Source organism: Rhineura floridana, chromosome 2 (genome assembly GCF_030035675.1).
Source record: "Rhineura floridana isolate rRhiFlo1 chromosome 2, rRhiFlo1.hap2, whole genome shotgun sequence".
NCBI classification, from domain to species: Eukaryota; Metazoa; Chordata; class Lepidosauria; order Squamata; family Rhineuridae; genus Rhineura; species Rhineura floridana.
In genome coordinates this window covers 82,327,207-82,346,348 of record NC_084481.1, presented here as the reverse complement: position 1 = coordinate 82,346,348, position 19,142 = coordinate 82,327,207, and the positions used below count along the sequence as shown (strand labels likewise).

General features: G+C 41.2%; 1 protein-coding gene across 5 annotated transcripts in view; it reads right to left on the bottom strand.

Moving 5' to 3' along the window:
* Nucleotides 1-3,182: 3,182 nt before the first annotated feature.
* The window catches only part of HSPBAP1 (HSPB1 associated protein 1), an 89,319-nt gene continuing 73,359 nt past the window's right edge, over nt 3,183-19,142 (bottom strand). For all 5 annotated transcript variants that reach the window (XM_061609110.1, XM_061609108.1, XM_061609109.1 and 2 more), the window contains 3 exons: nt 15,879-15,962; nt 5,757-5,867; nt 3,183-3,769 (listed from right to left, as the gene is read on the bottom strand). In XM_061609110.1, the coding sequence (XP_061465094.1) occupies nt 3,230-3,769; nt 5,757-5,867; nt 15,879-15,962 (735 nt within the window). In that variant the 3' untranslated portion in view covers nt 3,183-3,229. The remainder of the gene's footprint in view (nt 3,770-5,756; nt 5,868-15,878; nt 15,963-19,142) is intronic.

The following is a 19,142-nucleotide window of genomic DNA, read 5'->3' as shown; positions in this document are numbered from 1 at the left end:
TCTAGGCAGCAGGTGAAAAGGGACAGAGTGAAGAGTGCAAAGAGTGGAAGTCTTAGCATTATATATATTCATTTTAGAGGAGTACTGCATGTGATTACTACTTAAGAGTTGGTCTTCAAAGGACCCAATCCATCTGATGCTAGTGGAACAAAAGGAGACTTGAAAGAGTGTACATGCTTTTTAATGTGTCATTGTTTATTTATGCTTTTTCTCCAAGAAGCTCTAAGTGGTGTACATGGTTCTCCCCCTCCGAATTTAATTCCCACAACAACCCTGTAAGGTAGGTTAGGCTGAGAGACAGTGGCTGGCTCAGGGTCACACAGTGTGCTTCATGGCTGAATGGGGATTTGAACCCTGGTCTCCCAGGTCCTAGTCCAACACTCTAACCACTACACCGCCACTGCGTACATGTGGTGGGTTTGGGCTTTCATGCTTATTTGAACAAATGCACATACAACCACTTGAGTTGAGCTCACCAGACAGGCAACATGATCCCCAGAAGGAAAACAATATAATTTTGTAACTAATTAGCATGGCACAATTATCTGTGTTGCGATGAATCTTTGTGGTATGAAGGAGGTCCATGTGTGCCCATGCAATACATTGTCAGATTGTTTTTGTTTGTAGTGGTTAAGGTGTTGGACTACGACCTGGGAGACCAGGGTTCGAATGCCCATATAGCCATGGAGCTCACTGGGTGACCTTGGGCCAGTCACTGCCTCTCAGCCTCATGACAAGCCCTATTCATAGGGTTGCCATAAGTCGGAATTGACTTGAAGGCAGTACATTTGTTTAGATTACCTTTAAACAAAAACGAAGGTAAGTTTGGAGTACTTCAGCAACTGGAAATTCAGGAGTTTTTCTGAAAAACACCACAGTAATTAAAAACCCTGAGTGAACAGTACATCCTTGCTTGTGCCACTTTGTAGTCCATGTTACCCACCTAAGGTTCTGCTATGCTATGCTGTTGGGAGGCATGGGAAACCATAAACAACAAAGAGAATGTGGCACCTTAAAGACTAAGGCTGTGATCCTGACTCCACATATCTAGGAGTAAGCCTCATTGTATAGAGTGGGACTTACTTCTGAGTAGACATGATTAAGCCTGTGCTGTAACAAATTTATTATTTCATTTTCATGGACTAAAGTCCATCGGGTGCTCTAGAAGGCACTTATAAGATTGGTCTGTACCGTGATCCCCATACTGCATTTAGGAAACCCATTGAGCAATTAGGAATAATGCTAAATAGTATTACTGCTATACTGGACCATTGTCTGGGTTCATGGCAGACCAGATGAGGGGCAGTAAACTGAGCTTGAACCTGGGAAGACAGAGGCACTGTCGGTTGGTGGTTCCCATGTCCAGGAGATTGGCTAGTTGCCTGTTCTGGATGGGGTTGCACTCCCTCTGAAAGAACATATTTGGAGTTTGTGGGTGCTCCTGGATCCATCTTTGCCATTGGAGGCTCAGGTAGACTCAATGGCTAGGAGTGCCTTTTACCAGCTACCACTGGTACATCTACTATGGCCGTTCTTGGACAGGGATAGTCTGGCCAAAGTGATTCATGCAATGGTAATCTCAAGACTGGATTACTACAATGCACGCTTCATGGAGCTACCCTTGGGCCTGGTCCGGAGGCTCCGGCTGGTGCAAAACACTGCAGCCTGGTGTTGATTGGGACAGACTATCACCAGCATATAACTCCAGTATTCAAAAGCTTGCAATGGCTGTCCATGGACTACCAAGCCAGGTTCAAGGTTCTTGTATTAATTTATAAGGCCCTTAAGAACTTGGATCCAGGATACTTCAAGGACTGCCTGGCCCCTTATATCCTTACCCAATCACTGAGGTCTTCAGAGGAGTCACTGCCAGTGGTCCCCCATGGCTTGGATGCATGGCTCACATCCACTAGGAGCCATGTGTTCAGTATTGTGGACCAGTCTTATGGAACTCCCTTCGAGTTGAAGTCAGACAGGCCCCTCTCTGTTAAACTTCTAGTGCCTACTAAAGCGTTTTTTTTAAATGCCAGCAGGCATTTAAACTGAATTCTGATTTTATAGTTTTAACCAATTTTTATTTTCATTGTATTATATTCCTGCTTGAGTCCCCCCCCTTCTTTCTCCGAGGTGGGCCCCTGTGCACAACACAGGCAGTACGACTGCTCCTTTCCTCATTCCAGCAACCTTCCCTTTGGCTCTCTAGGAGTTGAGGTTGCCATCCTTCTACTTACCCTGTCAGCATTTGGACTGTCTGCAGCATTGAGGCAGAGTGAGCCACCCTTTTCCTTGTCTGTCCATGCCTGACTGTGTTCTTGTTGCAAGCACCAAACACTTATGGGCTTTTTCCTGTAGCTATCTCTTCCTCTGGTTCCTCCCTCTCTCACACACTCTCAAGCCCGCACCTCCAAGCCCACACCTCCCTTTCAGTGTTTCTGTTTTATCTTTGTATGCTGAGAGAGGAGGTGTACCCTCCTGCCCGACCTTGGTTGCCAGGAAGCTTTTATAAATATTCAGAAAGGCGTGAGTCAATCACAGGTGCCTCCTCATAGTTACATTTATATCTCACCATTTCTGGTGAGGTATACATGATTATCTCACTCCCCATCTTATCCTCACAACAACCCTATAAGGTAGATCAGGCTGAGACAAAGTGACCTTCTGTAGATTTGAACCTGGTTGTAGTTCTACACTCTAACCACTATACCATGCTGGCATGGCACATCATATATATATGCCAGCCAACCTCTGATAACACTTCATGCACTATTGGAGGCAGTATGTCTCTGAATACCAGTTGCTGGGAATCGCAGGTGGGAATAGTGCTGTTGTGCTCAGGTTCCACTTGTGAGCTTCCCATGGGCATAATGGCCACTGTGAAAACAGAGTGCAGAATGAGATAGGCCCTTGACCTGATCCAGCAGAGCTTTCCTTATGTGCTTGTGCATCTGGATGAAGTGGACCTTAGTACACAAAACAGTATGCCATAAATGTTTTAGGGTTTAAAGTTGCTAAAAGACTGTTGTTTCTACCGCAACAAATTATCATGGCTACCCTTATGGAAATTATTACAGAAGCCCTGACATACTTCGCTGCCATATTGTTTGGAAGCTCACAGTTGCACTTTCAAAGATGCTGAAGCACAGTAACTATTCTTTAGTAAAGAAGCTGTGGAACCTCCAGAATGTGTTTGTCATTCATTCTTTATTTTCAAAAAACAAGCGCACAGGAGTTAAACACTTGCTCTTTCTAACAAAAGCTGAGCCATTAAACTGATGACTTGTGGATTTAGCACACAATCTAACAAATCATTTGTAGAAATGACTGCTTGTGGAGAGCTGGCGCTACATCCTGGATCTACAAGTGTTCCAGAATCACTAATAATTTCTGGTGTCTTCTCTGCATGGTGTAATTTTCCAAAGCATCCATCATTTTCATTGAGAAGCTCTTTACAGTTATTTTCAGCTATCCCTCTTGAGTTTACTTCCCATGTTTGTGGTAAAATCTGAAAAAGATTCTGCCCAAAGGGAATTGTTTCCAGTTTTTTTGTTTTCACCACTGTTAGGTTAGATTCACAGGATATCGATTTGAAGTCTTCAGGTTCTTCATTCACTTGGACTTTCCTTCTTTTACATGGGCCTTGACTAATCTCATTAGTTCCATGGCTTCCATGGTCCTTGTGTTCAATTTTACTTGCCTTCTGATGTTCTAAATACGCAGACACAGCTCCATTTATGTACTGAAGATTGGTTTCATGGGATGTTACTTCAACCTTAAAAATAAAATACATTCAGAATGCAAACAGACTTCTGTCACTCTTAGAAACTGTTTATACATTTTGCCCTCCTCATCTATCCTTATCACTTTCACTTTATTTTGTCACCTTATTCTTTATGTTCTCTGGGTGCTTTCTTGCTTTCAAAATAATCTCTTTCTTCTTAACTTTCTCACTGTCACTCTTCCTTCTTTTGAAGCTCTTACATTTGGAAAGCTTTACCAGTTAAGATCTGGCCCATTCAATCTATTGTTGTAGCGGTGATTCCAGCGTATGCACTGAGTCCGGTTGTACCCGGTTGCATCCAGCCCAAGCGTATGCCCAAGACAGATAGACAAAGTCCGTGATAGGTTTAAGAGTCTTTTACTGACTAGCAGATACAGACATTAATGCAATCCTGGCAGCCTACATCTATCCCTGTCTTGAAAAAGCTGCTCCACACTTACCGTTATTTTAGCTTGCATATGCTTGACTTTGTGTCAGTTAATCTCCTCCTTTCAATTTATTTTCTCTTCCTCCCTTTCATTTTCTTATTTGTAACCTCCTTTTTAAAATTTAAATTGGCAGCTTGAGAGTTAGGCATTGTTTGATCCTTTTGTACAGTGCCTAGCTATGTTAGGTCAGTAAGAATCATACATTTTGGATAGGATCCAAAGAACTTGTGAGCAGAAGAAAAATAGCCACTAGTACTGTTCCACAAATGCTTGTGCACAAGAGTTCATTCAGTACTATAATCAATTAATTCTGACACAGTTCTCATTATCTTGCTTGTGCAATGAAGTTGTGCCAACTTTTGGGCAAGCAGAAGAGTATCTTTGGTTCAGTTTCATTTTTCTCATACAGCATCATGGTGTAAGGTATATTAGAAAAGACACATTCCACATGCAGAAGAGCACCTCTGGATGCAACTATTGTTATTGTTGTTGCTAAATTAATTATCATGACAATAACCCCAGGAAAGGTCACCACTAAGTACTGTATCTTTTAGCTTTCCTGGCCATTTAAAGCTCAGGACATATATAGTTAGCAATCTTGCATGGATTTATTTATAACTTGTTTTCCCCATACTAAGTTGTAGGTATAATTCCTTTCAGAGCTTGGAAAAGTTACTTTTTTAAAACTACAACCCCCATCAGCACCAGCCAGCATGGCCACTGGATTGGGCTGATGGGAGTTGTAGTTCAAAAAAGTAACTTTTCCAAGCTCTGATTCCTTTATTGAATAATTGTTTGCAGATGCAGAAACGCCAAAGTACAGATGAAGCTCTTCTTGGATGCTTTCCCATTCACCTCACCCAAAGTGGCACACTAGCACAGCCAAGGCAGGGAATGCACGCACAGAGCTTTCCCTTTTTTGGAAGTAAAACAGGAAGCTGGTTAAGCAAGAGCCCAATGTGCATGCCTGAGTTTGCATGGCATATTTATTATTTGTATGAAGGGAATGGCAAGTGATCATAATTTTTCCCTGTCAAAGTGCTTCTTTACCATAAAGTGCTGTACTCTTCACAGTAATACATTAAGATGTTAGGGCAAATGCTCGTGGTGGATTTAAAAACCATCAAGTGTGCACTGAATGAAATCCCAAAGGCATGCAAGGCAGGCATACACACGACACATGTGTTCTTACTGTACTGGATCTCCTGCCCATCCAAAATACATACAAGACAAATGGCAAGATCCACACAGGTTGTGCAACTTGCACTTGTAAATGTGTGAACTTGGCACAGGGAATCCTTGAAAGAAGCGGGGCCTGCTTCCAGAATGTCTGGTTTAGTGCTAAAGATAATGGGGAGATAAACCAAGATAATGAGGAGCAGCCACGAAGACTCAGGCTCTGACATGCTAAAGATGCTAAACAACAACAACAAAACTGTGGTAAGGGTTGTGGGGTGGAGTGGGTGAGTAAACACTTGCATTTTGATTAACAAAACTGTCACTGGGGCAAAAGGGAACAAAAACTATGACTAATAAACGGAGAACTTAACCTCGGTGGGGTTGAGCCAGGAATCTGAAGCACTGGGGCTTTCTGCAGATTTGATTGCACATATCAACGTTCGAGTTATTGCCTCTTCTATACGGGCTTCATGATCTGCATCCTGCAAAGAAAGAAAGCTAAAAATGTGATAACTGGAATACATGGAAAGAGGGGAAGGCACTGATGGAGAAACAAGAAAGCTCAAAGGTGCAGTGAAGATGTTATCAGTTGGGCCCAGTGTGAGAATAGTCAAGAGTCAGTAATTCTTCTTCAGTGCCACTGTTTAAAAAAAGCAACAACTCTGCTCTACTATCTCATATTGGGGTGCAAACCTAGGTATGCACTCCAATATGAGATAGTATGAGTCCCTGAGGTCTCCTATGTTTCTGATCTCTAGAAAACTCCTGTTCATAGACATTAGGGAAGAAAAGGATAATCAACATCATCAAATCAAGACATAGGGTTGCAAGGGGGTTTGGCCACATGTGGGAGTATGTCTCAAATGCACTTTCTTATGAAGACTATTCCCTAAAAGCAACATGTTACCATAGTTGATTACGGGTAGCCTACACAGGTAACTGGTAGAGCTGCAGAGTGCTTTAAGTTCCTCATGAAAAGAAGTATAGAAGGCCATACAAGGTGTAACCTTTTGTGTTCAGGTAAGCTTCCCGAACTTCGGGTTGTGAATGAAGACACCTCTTCTGAGGACATGCCCTAATACAAGTACTCGGATAGGATTAATTCTTCTGTGACAGATCTTTAGCCATTCCCTCTTCAAAAACTTTTCTAGAAGAGATCTCACAAATTTCCCAGACAACTGAGGAACATAGAAGCCAACTTATACCAAGTCAGACTATTTGGTCTATCTAGCCTAGTACTGTCTACTCTGACTGGCAGCAGCTGTTCAGAGTTTCAGACAGAATTCTTTCCTATCATCTGCTACCCATCCCTTTTAACTGGAGATATGAAGGATAAAATGACCCTCCATGGCACAGAGTGGTAAGTGGTGGTAATGCAGCCGAAGCTCTGCTCACGGCCGGAGTTCAATTACAACAGAAGGAGGAAGTCGAATCTCCGGTAAAAGGGGTCAAGGTCCACTCAGCCTTCCATCCATCCATGGTCGGTAAAATGAGTACCCGGCATATGCTGGGGGGTAAAGAAAGGCCGGGGAAGGAACTGGCAATCCCACCCCATATATACGGTCTGCCTAGTAAATGTCGCAAGACGTCACCCTAAGAGTTGGAAACGACTCGCACTATAAGTGCAGGGACACCTTTACCTTTACCAAGGATAAAACCTGGGAACTTCTCTATGCAAAGCATGTCCTCTGTTACTGACCTAGTGTCACTAAGGAGAGGGGCTGCAGCGCAGAGGTAGATTACATGCTTTGCATGCAAAAGATCCCAGGTTCAGTCCCCAAGATCTGTTGGAATAGGCAAATATTTCATGTTCACTTTAAGGGATATTTGGGGAAATATCCCATGTACCTGTTTACCATGATGTAACTTCCTAATGGGTGGGATTAGTTACCTGACTTCCTCCTCCCTTTGTCCTGGAGATTCTTTGAATATTCTCCATTGCTGATTTCTTTGCCTTTGGGAGAGGCCGCATGGCAGATGCTCTCTTCTGAGAGCATCACTATAAAGACTAAGATGGACTAAGACTTCTGTTTTACTTTCATCTAAGCTAAAGCCTATGTTTCTGAACATATGAAAAGGTCGTGAGTAAATGTTCTTTAACTTTCACCTAAGAAGATTGTGTCTATTGTTATTTGTGCCTGAGAATGGTGGGACTGGTTTTATCTCACTCTGCTGCTTGCATTTTTATATCTCTGCTAAGAAATAGGACCACCAAACTTAGTTCCTATTTCACCTTATATTTTTAAAATACCAAACAGGATCTCCAGGTAGGGCTGGGAAAAGACTTCTGATCGATACCGTGGAGAGCCATTGCTAATCAGCGTCAATCATACTGTGCTAAATGGACAGACTTGGTATCAGGTAGCTTTCTATGTTCCCATATCCCATTTCACAACTTGTTTCACTGTCCATCTCCTCATGTTTCGGAAGTTGTGTATATTAGAATTATAACAACAATCATGAATTTCCTCCTATATCTATAATTCTTTAACTGTCTCAAGAATCTTGCATGTCTCAATCAACTACTCATTTTAATCCTTTTTTTTAACCCACTGCAGAGGTACCCAGCACTCTGGGCAACGCCATGGCTGGAACAGATAGAATGTTCATGCCAGTGAATGGGAAGCATTACTCTATCCATTCTGCCAGCTTTTTTAAAAAGTCCAATTTAGAAGAAGAGGGCAGCAGTTTGGGATGTTGGGAAAAGCCATATCTGTGCCTATATAACAAGTCAATAGAATGAACCCCTTGTTCTTAAAGTGGACCCTTTTCTGTCTCATCCACAGGGTTCATTTGGTCCTAAAATCATCACCCCAAAGAGTGTTAAGAGGCACTGAGAACTCATTACATCAGGAAACATCTTTTTCCCTATAATGTCCCACACATCTGAGTTTCAGTACTGTCCTATGTAAGCGTTGCTGAATTCAGTCAGACTCATTTCCAGATAAGTGTGCTTAAGATTGAAAGTTTAGTCTGCCTTTGTCTTAGGAATTGCTTTGCAGGAGATATACCATCAGAAAGCAGAGGCAGAAAGTAAGAAACTGTGTTTTGAGGTACTTTCAAACTTTCACTTCGCAGAGTTCCTCCAAATGCCCTTTTCACCTACAAATTGTATAGGATCAGCGCTGGAGGAAGATATCAGTGTCTTTTGTGACACTGTAGGGACCCTTATCCCAGATCTGTTTGTGTGCCTAGCAATCAACATATATTACTGTAAGGAAAGGGATTAACATGGCTCTATTTAACAAGTACAGAAGCAATGGGTCAATAATGAAATATAAAGAAATGAGCAACAACCAGCGCAGGTGCTCCATATATATTCATACAATTGACATCTTATTAAGAAGCTATGATGCCCTGCACCTCTGAAGAATCATTGTTCCAGACCTCATTCAGTGGTTTTAAAGCAAGCTTCTCTAATGTATGGTTCCCACATAATGTTGGACTATAATTCCTATCTTCCTTCACCATTGGTTGTGCTGGTTAGGGATGATGGGGGATTGCAATCAATCAACATCTGGGAACCCAGGATTAATGATTTCCTATATAAAATAAATATCAAATATTCAGGAAAGAAGAGTTTTGTGTTAAAGGATCTCTAATTTTCAACACACACACACACACATAATTGGGGGGGATTAATTTCCCTTATTATCATAGCCAGGCTTTTATTGCATAATATGCCCATTAAAGGTACATGATCAAGCAATTATATTTTTCAAATTGGCAGATAATACATTGTATTAGTGTCTTGTTAATTGAGGCTTGTGAACCTTAATTTATACTGTAGGGATACTATCTAACATATAGGATCTTTAATTTAGGAAGATCAAAATGTATGTCCCAAATTGTATCTCTAAATGGCTTAAGCTCTTAAGACACAAAGGATGTTTCTGAGAGACAGCAAATGTCTTGGGAGCTATTATAAATGCAAGACTAAATCATTTTAAATTCCAGGCAGCATACTGTCATCTGACAGTATCACCAGCCCACTGATGTATTATTGCAGCCTTAAATAGCAACAGAAGGAAAAAAAGCAAATGTTGTCTTTAACAAAGGGTACCAGCACACAGCTTTTAAAGATGAAACAAGAATCCAGTAATTGATTCTTACATGTTACAAGCTGTCATGTCTTTCTTGGGTTCCTTTAGGCAGTGAAGTACAAAGACTAATTTAGGATTTCATCAGGACAAGACACATAGGCAGGCAGAGCCTTCTTGTTTAAGTGAATTGCTTTGGATTGGAGGACTGTTTATGGGCAAGAAGGAACAAATTCACTGTGCGACATGGTGCTCAAGGCACCACAGTGAATAGTGAGCTGGAGGCAGATTGAAGAAATGGGGCTTGCTTGCTTGAATTTGAAAAAGGAAGCTGAAGGTGGAATATAGGGAGGTGCAACCTCAGTTCCTGGCACACATTGTCTTCTTCCTTTCCCATGGAAACTTTATGTACATTCTTCCTTCATCTATCTACTGTCCCATTCCTTTTTCATCTCTACTATTTATCACTGCACTAATGAAAACAGCACTATCCAGAATAAGCTGTTAGCATTTCTGATGATGCCGTGTCACATCTGTATCAAACAAGTAATATCTGATTGACCTAATTCAAAGTTATCAAAGGATGGCTGGATAATTTATTCTGCTCATTATGAGTTTGCAGAATGTGGCTTTCACGCAAAATATGTCTCATCCAGACTATGGCTTCTTGCACTCCTGATTCAGCACTGGGATGCTTGGAAAGCATTCTGGGGAAGACCAGTGTAACGAAACCACTTGTTGGGAACTGTTATTAGATCTGTTACAGGTTTCAAGGAGTTAATGGAATGTCTGGTAGTATGAGTGATATAAGCCTGTCAGGTAGGAGGGTGTGTGTGAGAGAGTTCTAAGGGAGGTTTGAATAAAAGACAGTTGGTTTAAACCAACTGAGGGGTTTTGTGGTTGGGATTTGGAGTAGACGGAGGGAGGTTGTGTTGTGGAATTGAGCTGGGTGGAAAAGGGTGGATTACATATTAGTTAGAGTGGGTAGGACAGTGAAGATAGGGACTATACATCAATATACTATTTAACATTTTGTATTTTAATAAAATTATTTTGTTCATTTAAATTCCTGCGTGTCTGCCTGGTCATGTGTGATACCATATCAGGGTCCTATTCAGTTCCTGTACCTACATCCTATTGTGCTAACAGGGCACACCACTGGGTCACCTTTTGGGTGGGACAAAAGGTGGGAGGGCTGCAGCTTGTGGTGCAGAGAGCATATCTGACCTAGGCTGAGGCAAGCATCCCACTGGGTGGGGATTCCCTGAAGCAAGCATGGGGGTCAGGAGGGATAATCCTTGGTGAAGGGCAGGTTCATGACAACCAGGTACACGCTTCCCCTACTACAGACGTACATAAAGCAACCTGTGCAGTCCATGTAGCCTTTGGTGGCCCAATGTCAGTCTCTGTCTGCCATGGATGAAGCACTGCAATAAAATTTTCAAATCCTTGACATCAGTGTAATATGGATAAGCTCTTAGACATGATGTGATAAGCTACAAGTCTCATTTAGTAAGTCTCCTTTATCAAGAAGTTTGGGAACAACTGCTCTGGTGTGCTCTGAAATCTGAGTAACCTGGAGCAAAATACTAATTGTAATTAGGAAAAAGAAGCATGGCAGAAGTACCACTTCATGGCCTCACATCTGGACAGTCATTGATAATGGAATCAAAAATTAGTATCCAGTTCTCATAATATAAAGCTGAGGTTTGGAATTGCGGTCTGTTATGCTGGAATCCACAATTTTTTCTTCAAATCCTCTGCTTCAGTATAAATAGCTAGAGTAACTCTCATTATGGTGTTATTTCACTCACAGTCACAATGTATGAATGACTATGTAGTCTTAGGCTTACCTACCATACCTCTACAACCTTAACACTAAGAAAACCATGATACTGGCTCATTGTAAGTGAAGAATACATGTAGGAAAATATCTGGGGCCACAGATATTGTTGGCATTAGGCCGTACTGCCTAAGGATGTTTTCATCAGGTCTGGAAAGTTACAAGCATGTGTTTTGAGAAGCAGTCTTATCTGCCATGTCTGGCCTGAGAGAGCAGACTTGAAGGTCAGACAGGTTGTCATAGTAACGGGAGATAACAGCTGGGAAAGTTGTAACAGAGTCTATGTGAGTTGTTGCTCTTCTGAATTATGCCTCTGAGCTGAGAGGCTGTGTTTTTGTGTTTATCTATGGAGAGAGATGTACCAGAAGGGGGGTGACTGAAGAATCTCTACATGTATTTACTCTTAAGCCTCTGGCCTTAATGTCTTTCAATAAAGACTCTTACATGATTTAAATGCTCTGAAGAAGTCTTCAACTTAACTCCAACGTAATGTATGCTGTTTCACACAACAACGCACACAAGCCAACAGATATTGGTACCGTCCTAGGAAAATGGACTTCAAAGGTTTTATACATCCTTTCCTACAGACCCTTTGACATCACAATGCAGCTTCATAAGACTGAAACCTTTTAGCTCATCTATTAACATTTAATATGTGCACATTTAGGCTGGCTTACCTTGGATATATGAAAATTGTTAAAGCATTTCAAGGTGTTGCAACCCTGGAAAGTTCATTTTGCCTCATAGAATCCATGAATAGCATTAAACTCCTACCTTATGAAGCAAGAGTTGAAGTGATCTCAGTGTGCTGAAAACAAATTAAAACTTTCTCCTCTTTGTTATAAGGTCTCATCAAAATAATTAATTGTATCAGTAGGGCTATTGAAGTGGGCTTGAAACACCTATCATATCAACGTGGTAGCAGCTGGTTATTGCTGGAAGCCAAAGAACTGCTTGAGTGAATAATGGAAATGTTCTTGATATATTTTAACACTCGTGTCACACATTATTTTTCCAAGATGGATAGCCCTACATCTAAAAAGTAATGTTGCTGTCATCTCAAGGGATAATAGGGTATAATCAACTGTCACCACAAAGACTACCTGCAGGCATTCCTGAGGTTAAGCACTGCCCACAGTCTCCTTAATAGCTCAAATCTTCTATATTGTTTGTGAGGATTTTAATTTTGGGAGATAGCTAATAACTCTGTCTGGCATACTGCACTCAAACAATAATGGACAGTATAGAACACAAACCTTTGCTTAACTTTGACTGCATGAGGCCACGCCATGATATAAAAAGGCATTCTGTGAACAATCCTACCATGCCTTGGGTTTTTCAGTATATCAGACTCAGTTCCAGGACATCCGGGTACAGCCTGAAGGCACATAAGGCCACCATCTTGCTGAAGTTAAGCAGGTCTGGGCCTGGCCATAGTCTGGATGGGTCACCCCAAGAATCATATGTATGCTGTCTTGAGTTCTGTGGAGAGATGCTATATATATGGCTGCTCATGTTTGAAGGAACAAATATTTTTTGTGAACTCTGTGACTGTCATGAAGCCTTGTATTGTAACTTCGTTACAAGCCTTCTGAGAGGAGAGAGACAAGATCACTTTGAGAATGTATTAGATGGGGTCTGGCTCAGTTAAATTCATTCTAATTGGTCTGGGGAACAGCAGACTCTGATTGGCTGGAGGTTCTAGGCAGTTGGGAATTAACAGTCAGGGAGAGAGTCAGTGGTTGGAGTCACTTGGGCATTGAGAAGAGAGGCAGTTGGTTGATGAGGACAGTGTGAGGAATAAGACCAGACAACAGCAGAGGGAAAAACTGTATATTGATACCCCCTGTGTTAGTAATACTTGTCTGGGGAAAATCAGGATAAGGGAGTTGGTGACTGAGTTGGTCCGAGAGGCTGCCCTGTGTAAAGATCTTACTAGAGGAAGGTGGCCCAAGCGGCTTTTAAAAGTTGGTTAAACTGCCCAAACAGCCAGGAGAAAAAGAAGTACAGAGGCAGATTGTTCCCAGTAGCTGGACTGTGTTGTAGGAGTATTTGGCTAGAGTGGAGGTTAAGTGAAGCTGGCTGAAGTAAAAGCCACTTAGAGGCTGGTGTCAGCAACAGTGTCTCTCGGGTCTTCAGAAACTGTCAGCAAACACTTTAAATAGCCCAATGTAAGTATCAGTATTCCCCTATGCAAAGAGTATCCCTCTGATAAATTGACAATCTTAGTTTAAGTTCATCCTGTTTCTAGTGTTGGTGTCTATCTCACAGCTAAAGCCTACTATACATGCTACTAGGAAGTTTTAAAAGTATTCTGAGTTAATTGGTGGCAATGGAAAATTAATGAAGCATAGATACAAAGTGAGTTTCAGGGAACTGGAATCCCTGACAAGTTCCACGTTGGAAGAAAGGTGGGATATGAAGTAAAGGGGGGGGGAATCATACAACACTTCCATCAAAGTGGGAAAAAATATCACACTTGTGTTACCAAAAAAGGACACCCTAACAGTATCTTCACTTTTGCTCCTCCCCGGCCCCTCACACAGGGTCCTACCACCTGATTAAAAAAAAAAAAAATCTGGTTTTTGCAGCCTCTTGTACTGTTCTGTCCTCAAAGGGCTGTTTGTGGGACATACCATCAGACAGCTGAAAATGCACTCAGATTTTTAACCACACAAAAACCAAACCCTAGAGCAGAGATGGAGAAACCTGTAGCTTTCCAGATATTGCTGGACTCCAGCTCCCATCATGCCTGACCACTGCCATACTGGCTGGAGCTGATGGAGTCTAACAACATCTGGACAGCCATAGGTTCCCCAGTTCTGTCATAGGATAATTTCTAGTCCTATTAATTAAAAGCTTGAATAAAACTTCCTTCTGGTATTTTGTAATGATGTGGAAGAAGAGAGTGGGGTCATGCGCACTGTCCCTTGCCATTCGTGCATGGGGGGGAAGGTCTGAAGAGGAGAGTCTGCTCTACTTGTGTAGGCTCCTCCCACTGTGACTTAGAACCATGGCTAATCAATGTGATGATTTATTTAGCACCATCTATGCACATTACACATCACAAAGTATGAGAGACAGGTCTCTGGCCCAAGTGGCTTACAATATATATAATTCAAAAGCAGGGTCTTACAATATGTATAATTCAAAAGCAGGGTAGGCAACAAAGGAGGGGGGGTCCGATGGCAGCAGTGAAAGAACATGTGATTACTGCAATTACACATGCTTAGCCTTCATTAGCGATGGGCACTGTTTCTGCAATAATCAGATTTGCCATCGGATTAATTATTATTTCTGATATTATCTAACTTTGTGGAGAGAATATTGAAGTGCAAGCCTCCGCACCTAGTTTCCTATTCATTCTTCTTCTTTTCCGGTTCTTTTTTATTATTATTAATAATTTGCTTTGAAATCATAGTGTGAGTGAGTTTTATTCATCTATTTTCTATGTGAACTCTTCTCATGTGTATTCCCTTTCACTGATGTCAATGAAGTGTTGATGGTAATTGGCAGACAGAAAGCAGCATGAGGGAATCAGGTGTTGATTGTAAGCTGCAGGGAAGAAGACCCTGACTTGATTATCTGCCTTAATCCGCTCTGCAATGCACTTGAAAAGGAATATAAACAGGCAATAATTACAGAGTTCAGAATAAAGATCGATACCAGTGGAGACTTGTGAACAAATAGCGATTATAATATGGATAATTCTCTGCAAAGCAAAACAACAACAACAGAGATCAGAAAATGAAAAGATATTGGAGGAAAAAGTAAATGGATTGTTAACGACCACTAGGGGGCCACACTTAAAAACATATTTTAAAAAGGAGAGGATTCCATCCCTATTCTTTGTTAGTAGTAGGATGCATGGAAATAAGTAGATAGATCATTATTATAAACTACAGTAATACCTCAGTTAAGGAATCCTCCAGGAAGGAAGCTCCTTCTAACAAAGGCTTTTTTAAAGGTGAAATTCACCAGCTTTGCTTTGCTATGGATAAACTTTCAAGTTTGTGCCTTTACTTTAAGGTGAAACTGACCAGCCTGTGTCTTTGCTTTGCTATGGATAAACTGACAACCCTATGACTTTACTTTAAGATGAAACTGACCAGATTTGCTTTGCTATGGATAAGCTTTCAAGCCTGTGCCTTTGCTTTAAGGTGAAACTGACCAGTCTGTGTCTTTGTTTTGCTATCAATAAACTGATAAGACTGTGCCTTTCCTTTGCTAGGGTGAAACTGACAAGCCTGAGTGTTCGCTTTGCATTAAAGAGATCCCTTGCTTTCTCCCAGGGCTGGGGAGGGAAGGATCCAATACATTCAGAGAAGGAGGAGTGGGTGGGTGCTGGGTAGGCACCCTGTTGAAGCTGCCCCCACCATCTCTGAGCGGGTATAGGAACCCATCCCTATTCTTTCCATGTTATTCCTACCTCTGGTACCAAAGACATAATGTTCACATCTACTTTCTTAACTGAAGTATTACTGCACTCCAACACAGTTCATGATCTCATGCCCATCTGTGAAAATTTAGGACATGCTACTCATGAGATAGGTGCCTAAGTTTCAACAGATAAACAAGCAGTAGGGTGCAGCCAAGGGGAGGATAGTTACCAGTTCAATCCATGAATTTATGCTAACAGTGATGGGGTCAATGGATTCCACATAATGCCACCAGTGTCTGGGAACAAACAGGACCTGAAGAAGAAAAAAGAAGGGTTAGGTATTTTTAAAAGGTATCAAAATCTTCCCCTACAAAACCTTTTTGTGCAATATTTGGATTAGTTGTATTTTTGTTGTATGTTATTGCATAAATATTAAAAGTTTATTAAAAAAATCCCCCCCCTTTTTTTTTTTACTTTCAGCAGCAGTTTCTAAATTTTTACACTTGATCATCTTCTGCATTTGCAGCCTGCTGTATATACTGTAATGTGCTCTGGCTCTCCGACATGGATCTTATCTGGTTCTGCCAGTCATTCATTGCTTGGTTCAAAATGCAAACTCCAACCAACAAACCACAGTGGAAACAATTTTTAAACAGTCTTGTCAGCAAAAACACTTCCACTTCTGTATGAAATGGTGTATGGGGCATATGGGTGAGACTAAAGTGCAAGAAGATTCCCTTGTCACAACCTTGTCCAGACTTCCCTTCTTATTGGACATAGGGAGGGAGAGAAACACCAGAACATAACATCCTAGGTCAAATCTCAATCTCTCTCTTTGGCAGGGGGTGGGGCAGAACAGGAAAGAATGGAAGTTGGGGACCAGGTTCAGGAGCCAGGAAGGCAGTTTATTTGTTAGGTGCTCAAGGGGTAAAAGGATTACTGAAGGAATATAGGGAGATGAAAGAAAAGCTAAAGGAATAATTTGCATTGATCTCTAATGCATAAGACATTAATACCCAGGCCCAAATCAGTTTTTGGGACAGGGCATCTGAAGAACTATTATTATAAGATTATATTCTTTAATATTTTCATCACACTCTTCCATTCAAATGAACATGTACAGCAGCTTACAAAAGAAAAAAGAAATAAAATATATAATAGCAAAGCCAGAAATTAATACAACAATGAAAAGCAGCAGTCATTAAATCAAGTAATTAACTGGATAAAATAAGAGTAGCAAGAGAAGAAGTTCTGAAGCTAACTGACAAATTACAATTTTGCAAATCACCAGGACTGGAGAGTATACACAGAGTTCTTAAAGAACTTTGAAATTGGTTGATCTTCTAACAGAAATTTGCAACTTGTCACTAAAATCAGTCTCCTTAATGAAGGACTGGAAGACAGCTAACGCATCACCAATTTAAAAAAACAAACAGATCTGGGGGAGTTGGAAATAAACTGTCATAAATTATTTGAAATTGGGGTGAACAATGAGACAGCCAAGTTTGTCAACAGGACCAAATTTCCAGGGTGCTAAAACCCACCCAGGCTGTGAAAAGCTCCAAAAAGAATCCTCCAGACTGAGTAAATGGGCACCAAAATGGAATATAAGAACATAAAAAAGAGCTCTGCTGGACCAGACCAAGGACTATTTTGTTCAGCATTCTGTTTCTCCCTGTGGCCAACCAAACACCTCTGGAAACCACACAAGGAGCAACTGGTATTCAGAGGCATACTACCTCTCATCCAAGAACTAACATACCACTATCCTGACTAAAAGCCATTAACGTACCAGAAAGGTGAACAGATTCTGTTCAGTGGTGTAAAACATTCTTAATTTGTACGTACACATTGGTGTCACTTTTGGGGATCATGGTTGAAAATGCCAACTTAGCATCAGCAGTGGCAAAAAAACACAAATATCATGCTAGGGATGATTCGAAAAGGGACTGAAAATATAGCTAGCATCATAATGCTTTTATACAAATAAATAGTGTGGCCACTCTCAGAACATCGCGTACATCTCATCAATCCATCTCAAAAAGCATATTGCTTGCAGATTTGGAAAACATACAGAAAAGGGCAATGAAACTGATCGCCGGATGACCATGGCACTGGCAGAAAGACATACTAAACAATTAAGAGCACACAGAAACAATAATTATGAAGGTATCTTCACAGCACAGTGGTTTTGGATTCATTACACGTGTTAATAAGCACACAGGAAGAATCACACTGCCAAGAACTCAGGCCTCTTTATGGATTGACCTATTTGGTTAAGTTCCACATTGAAAGTGTAACTGATGAGAAGAGACAATGTTCCATTGGACTATAAAGAGCCATCCAATTAGACTGGAGATTCGTCTATTAATCATTCCACGGTTATGGAACAAAATAGATAATAACCACAAAAATGTACTTTGTGCACGTGTTTGCGTAATGTGTATTTCATTATGGGAAACAATACAAATGTTAAAAAGCAAGAAGCATCTTCTGTGTTTAGAAAGGGAGACATGATAGATATGTATGGTGTAGTGAAAGTGTACAGAAATACATTTTTTATCTCTTTTGCATAGCAAAAGATCTCAGGTTCATCACTGAAAAGGGGATTTATGCAAAAGGGGTTTAGATAAATTCACACAAGCCATGATAACTAAATGGAACCTTCATATTCAAAAGTTGCATAGTTCGGGGGAGGGGATAGAGGACAGAGCTTGGAAAAGTTACTTTTTTAAACTACAACTCCCATCAGCCCCAGCCAGCATGGCCACTGGATTGGGCTGGTGGGAGTTGTAGTTCAAAAAAGTAACTTTTCCAAGCTCTGATAGAGGGCTATCCTTTTGGGCTACTCAGAAGCAGCTGGCTCTGTTAGCAAAAACGTGCTGGACTGGACGGTCCCCTGGTCTGAGCCACAAGAGCTTTCCTTATGTTCCTTTGCATTAGAGGCCAATTCTGGAGTTTTGGATTTGGGTGATCAGATTGGGACCTGAATTTGGACCTCAAACTGGAATGACAAAGAGCAGATCTGAAACAGCTTCCAAACAGTTCAAATACAGATGCAAGATGAATCTTATGGTCTCTGCATACCTTTCTACTTTTTTTGAGCCCCAATTCCCTTTGGTTTCCTTGCCTCTCTCATTCCTGTGCCTGCCCTAATGTTGCTCTTTCAGACCAGTGACTGCATCTGAACCTTTGCCTTCCGCTTGGACCAAGAGATTATTTGCTCTTACTCATTAATTTCCTCTACTTGTTTAATATTTTTAGAACTCTCCACTCATCATGGATTCTCATAGGACCTTAGGGAGTTGGCAGTGGTTCCCCAGGGCTTCAGAGTTGTTTCACCATTACCTGCTACCGGCTCTTTTAGCCTGAGATGTCACGGATTATGATTTATTTATTTAATTATTACATTTCTACCCCACCTTACTGTTCATGGTAGAAACCCAAGGCGGCTTACATATGGTTCCCAGGTGGTCTCCCATCCAGGCACTGA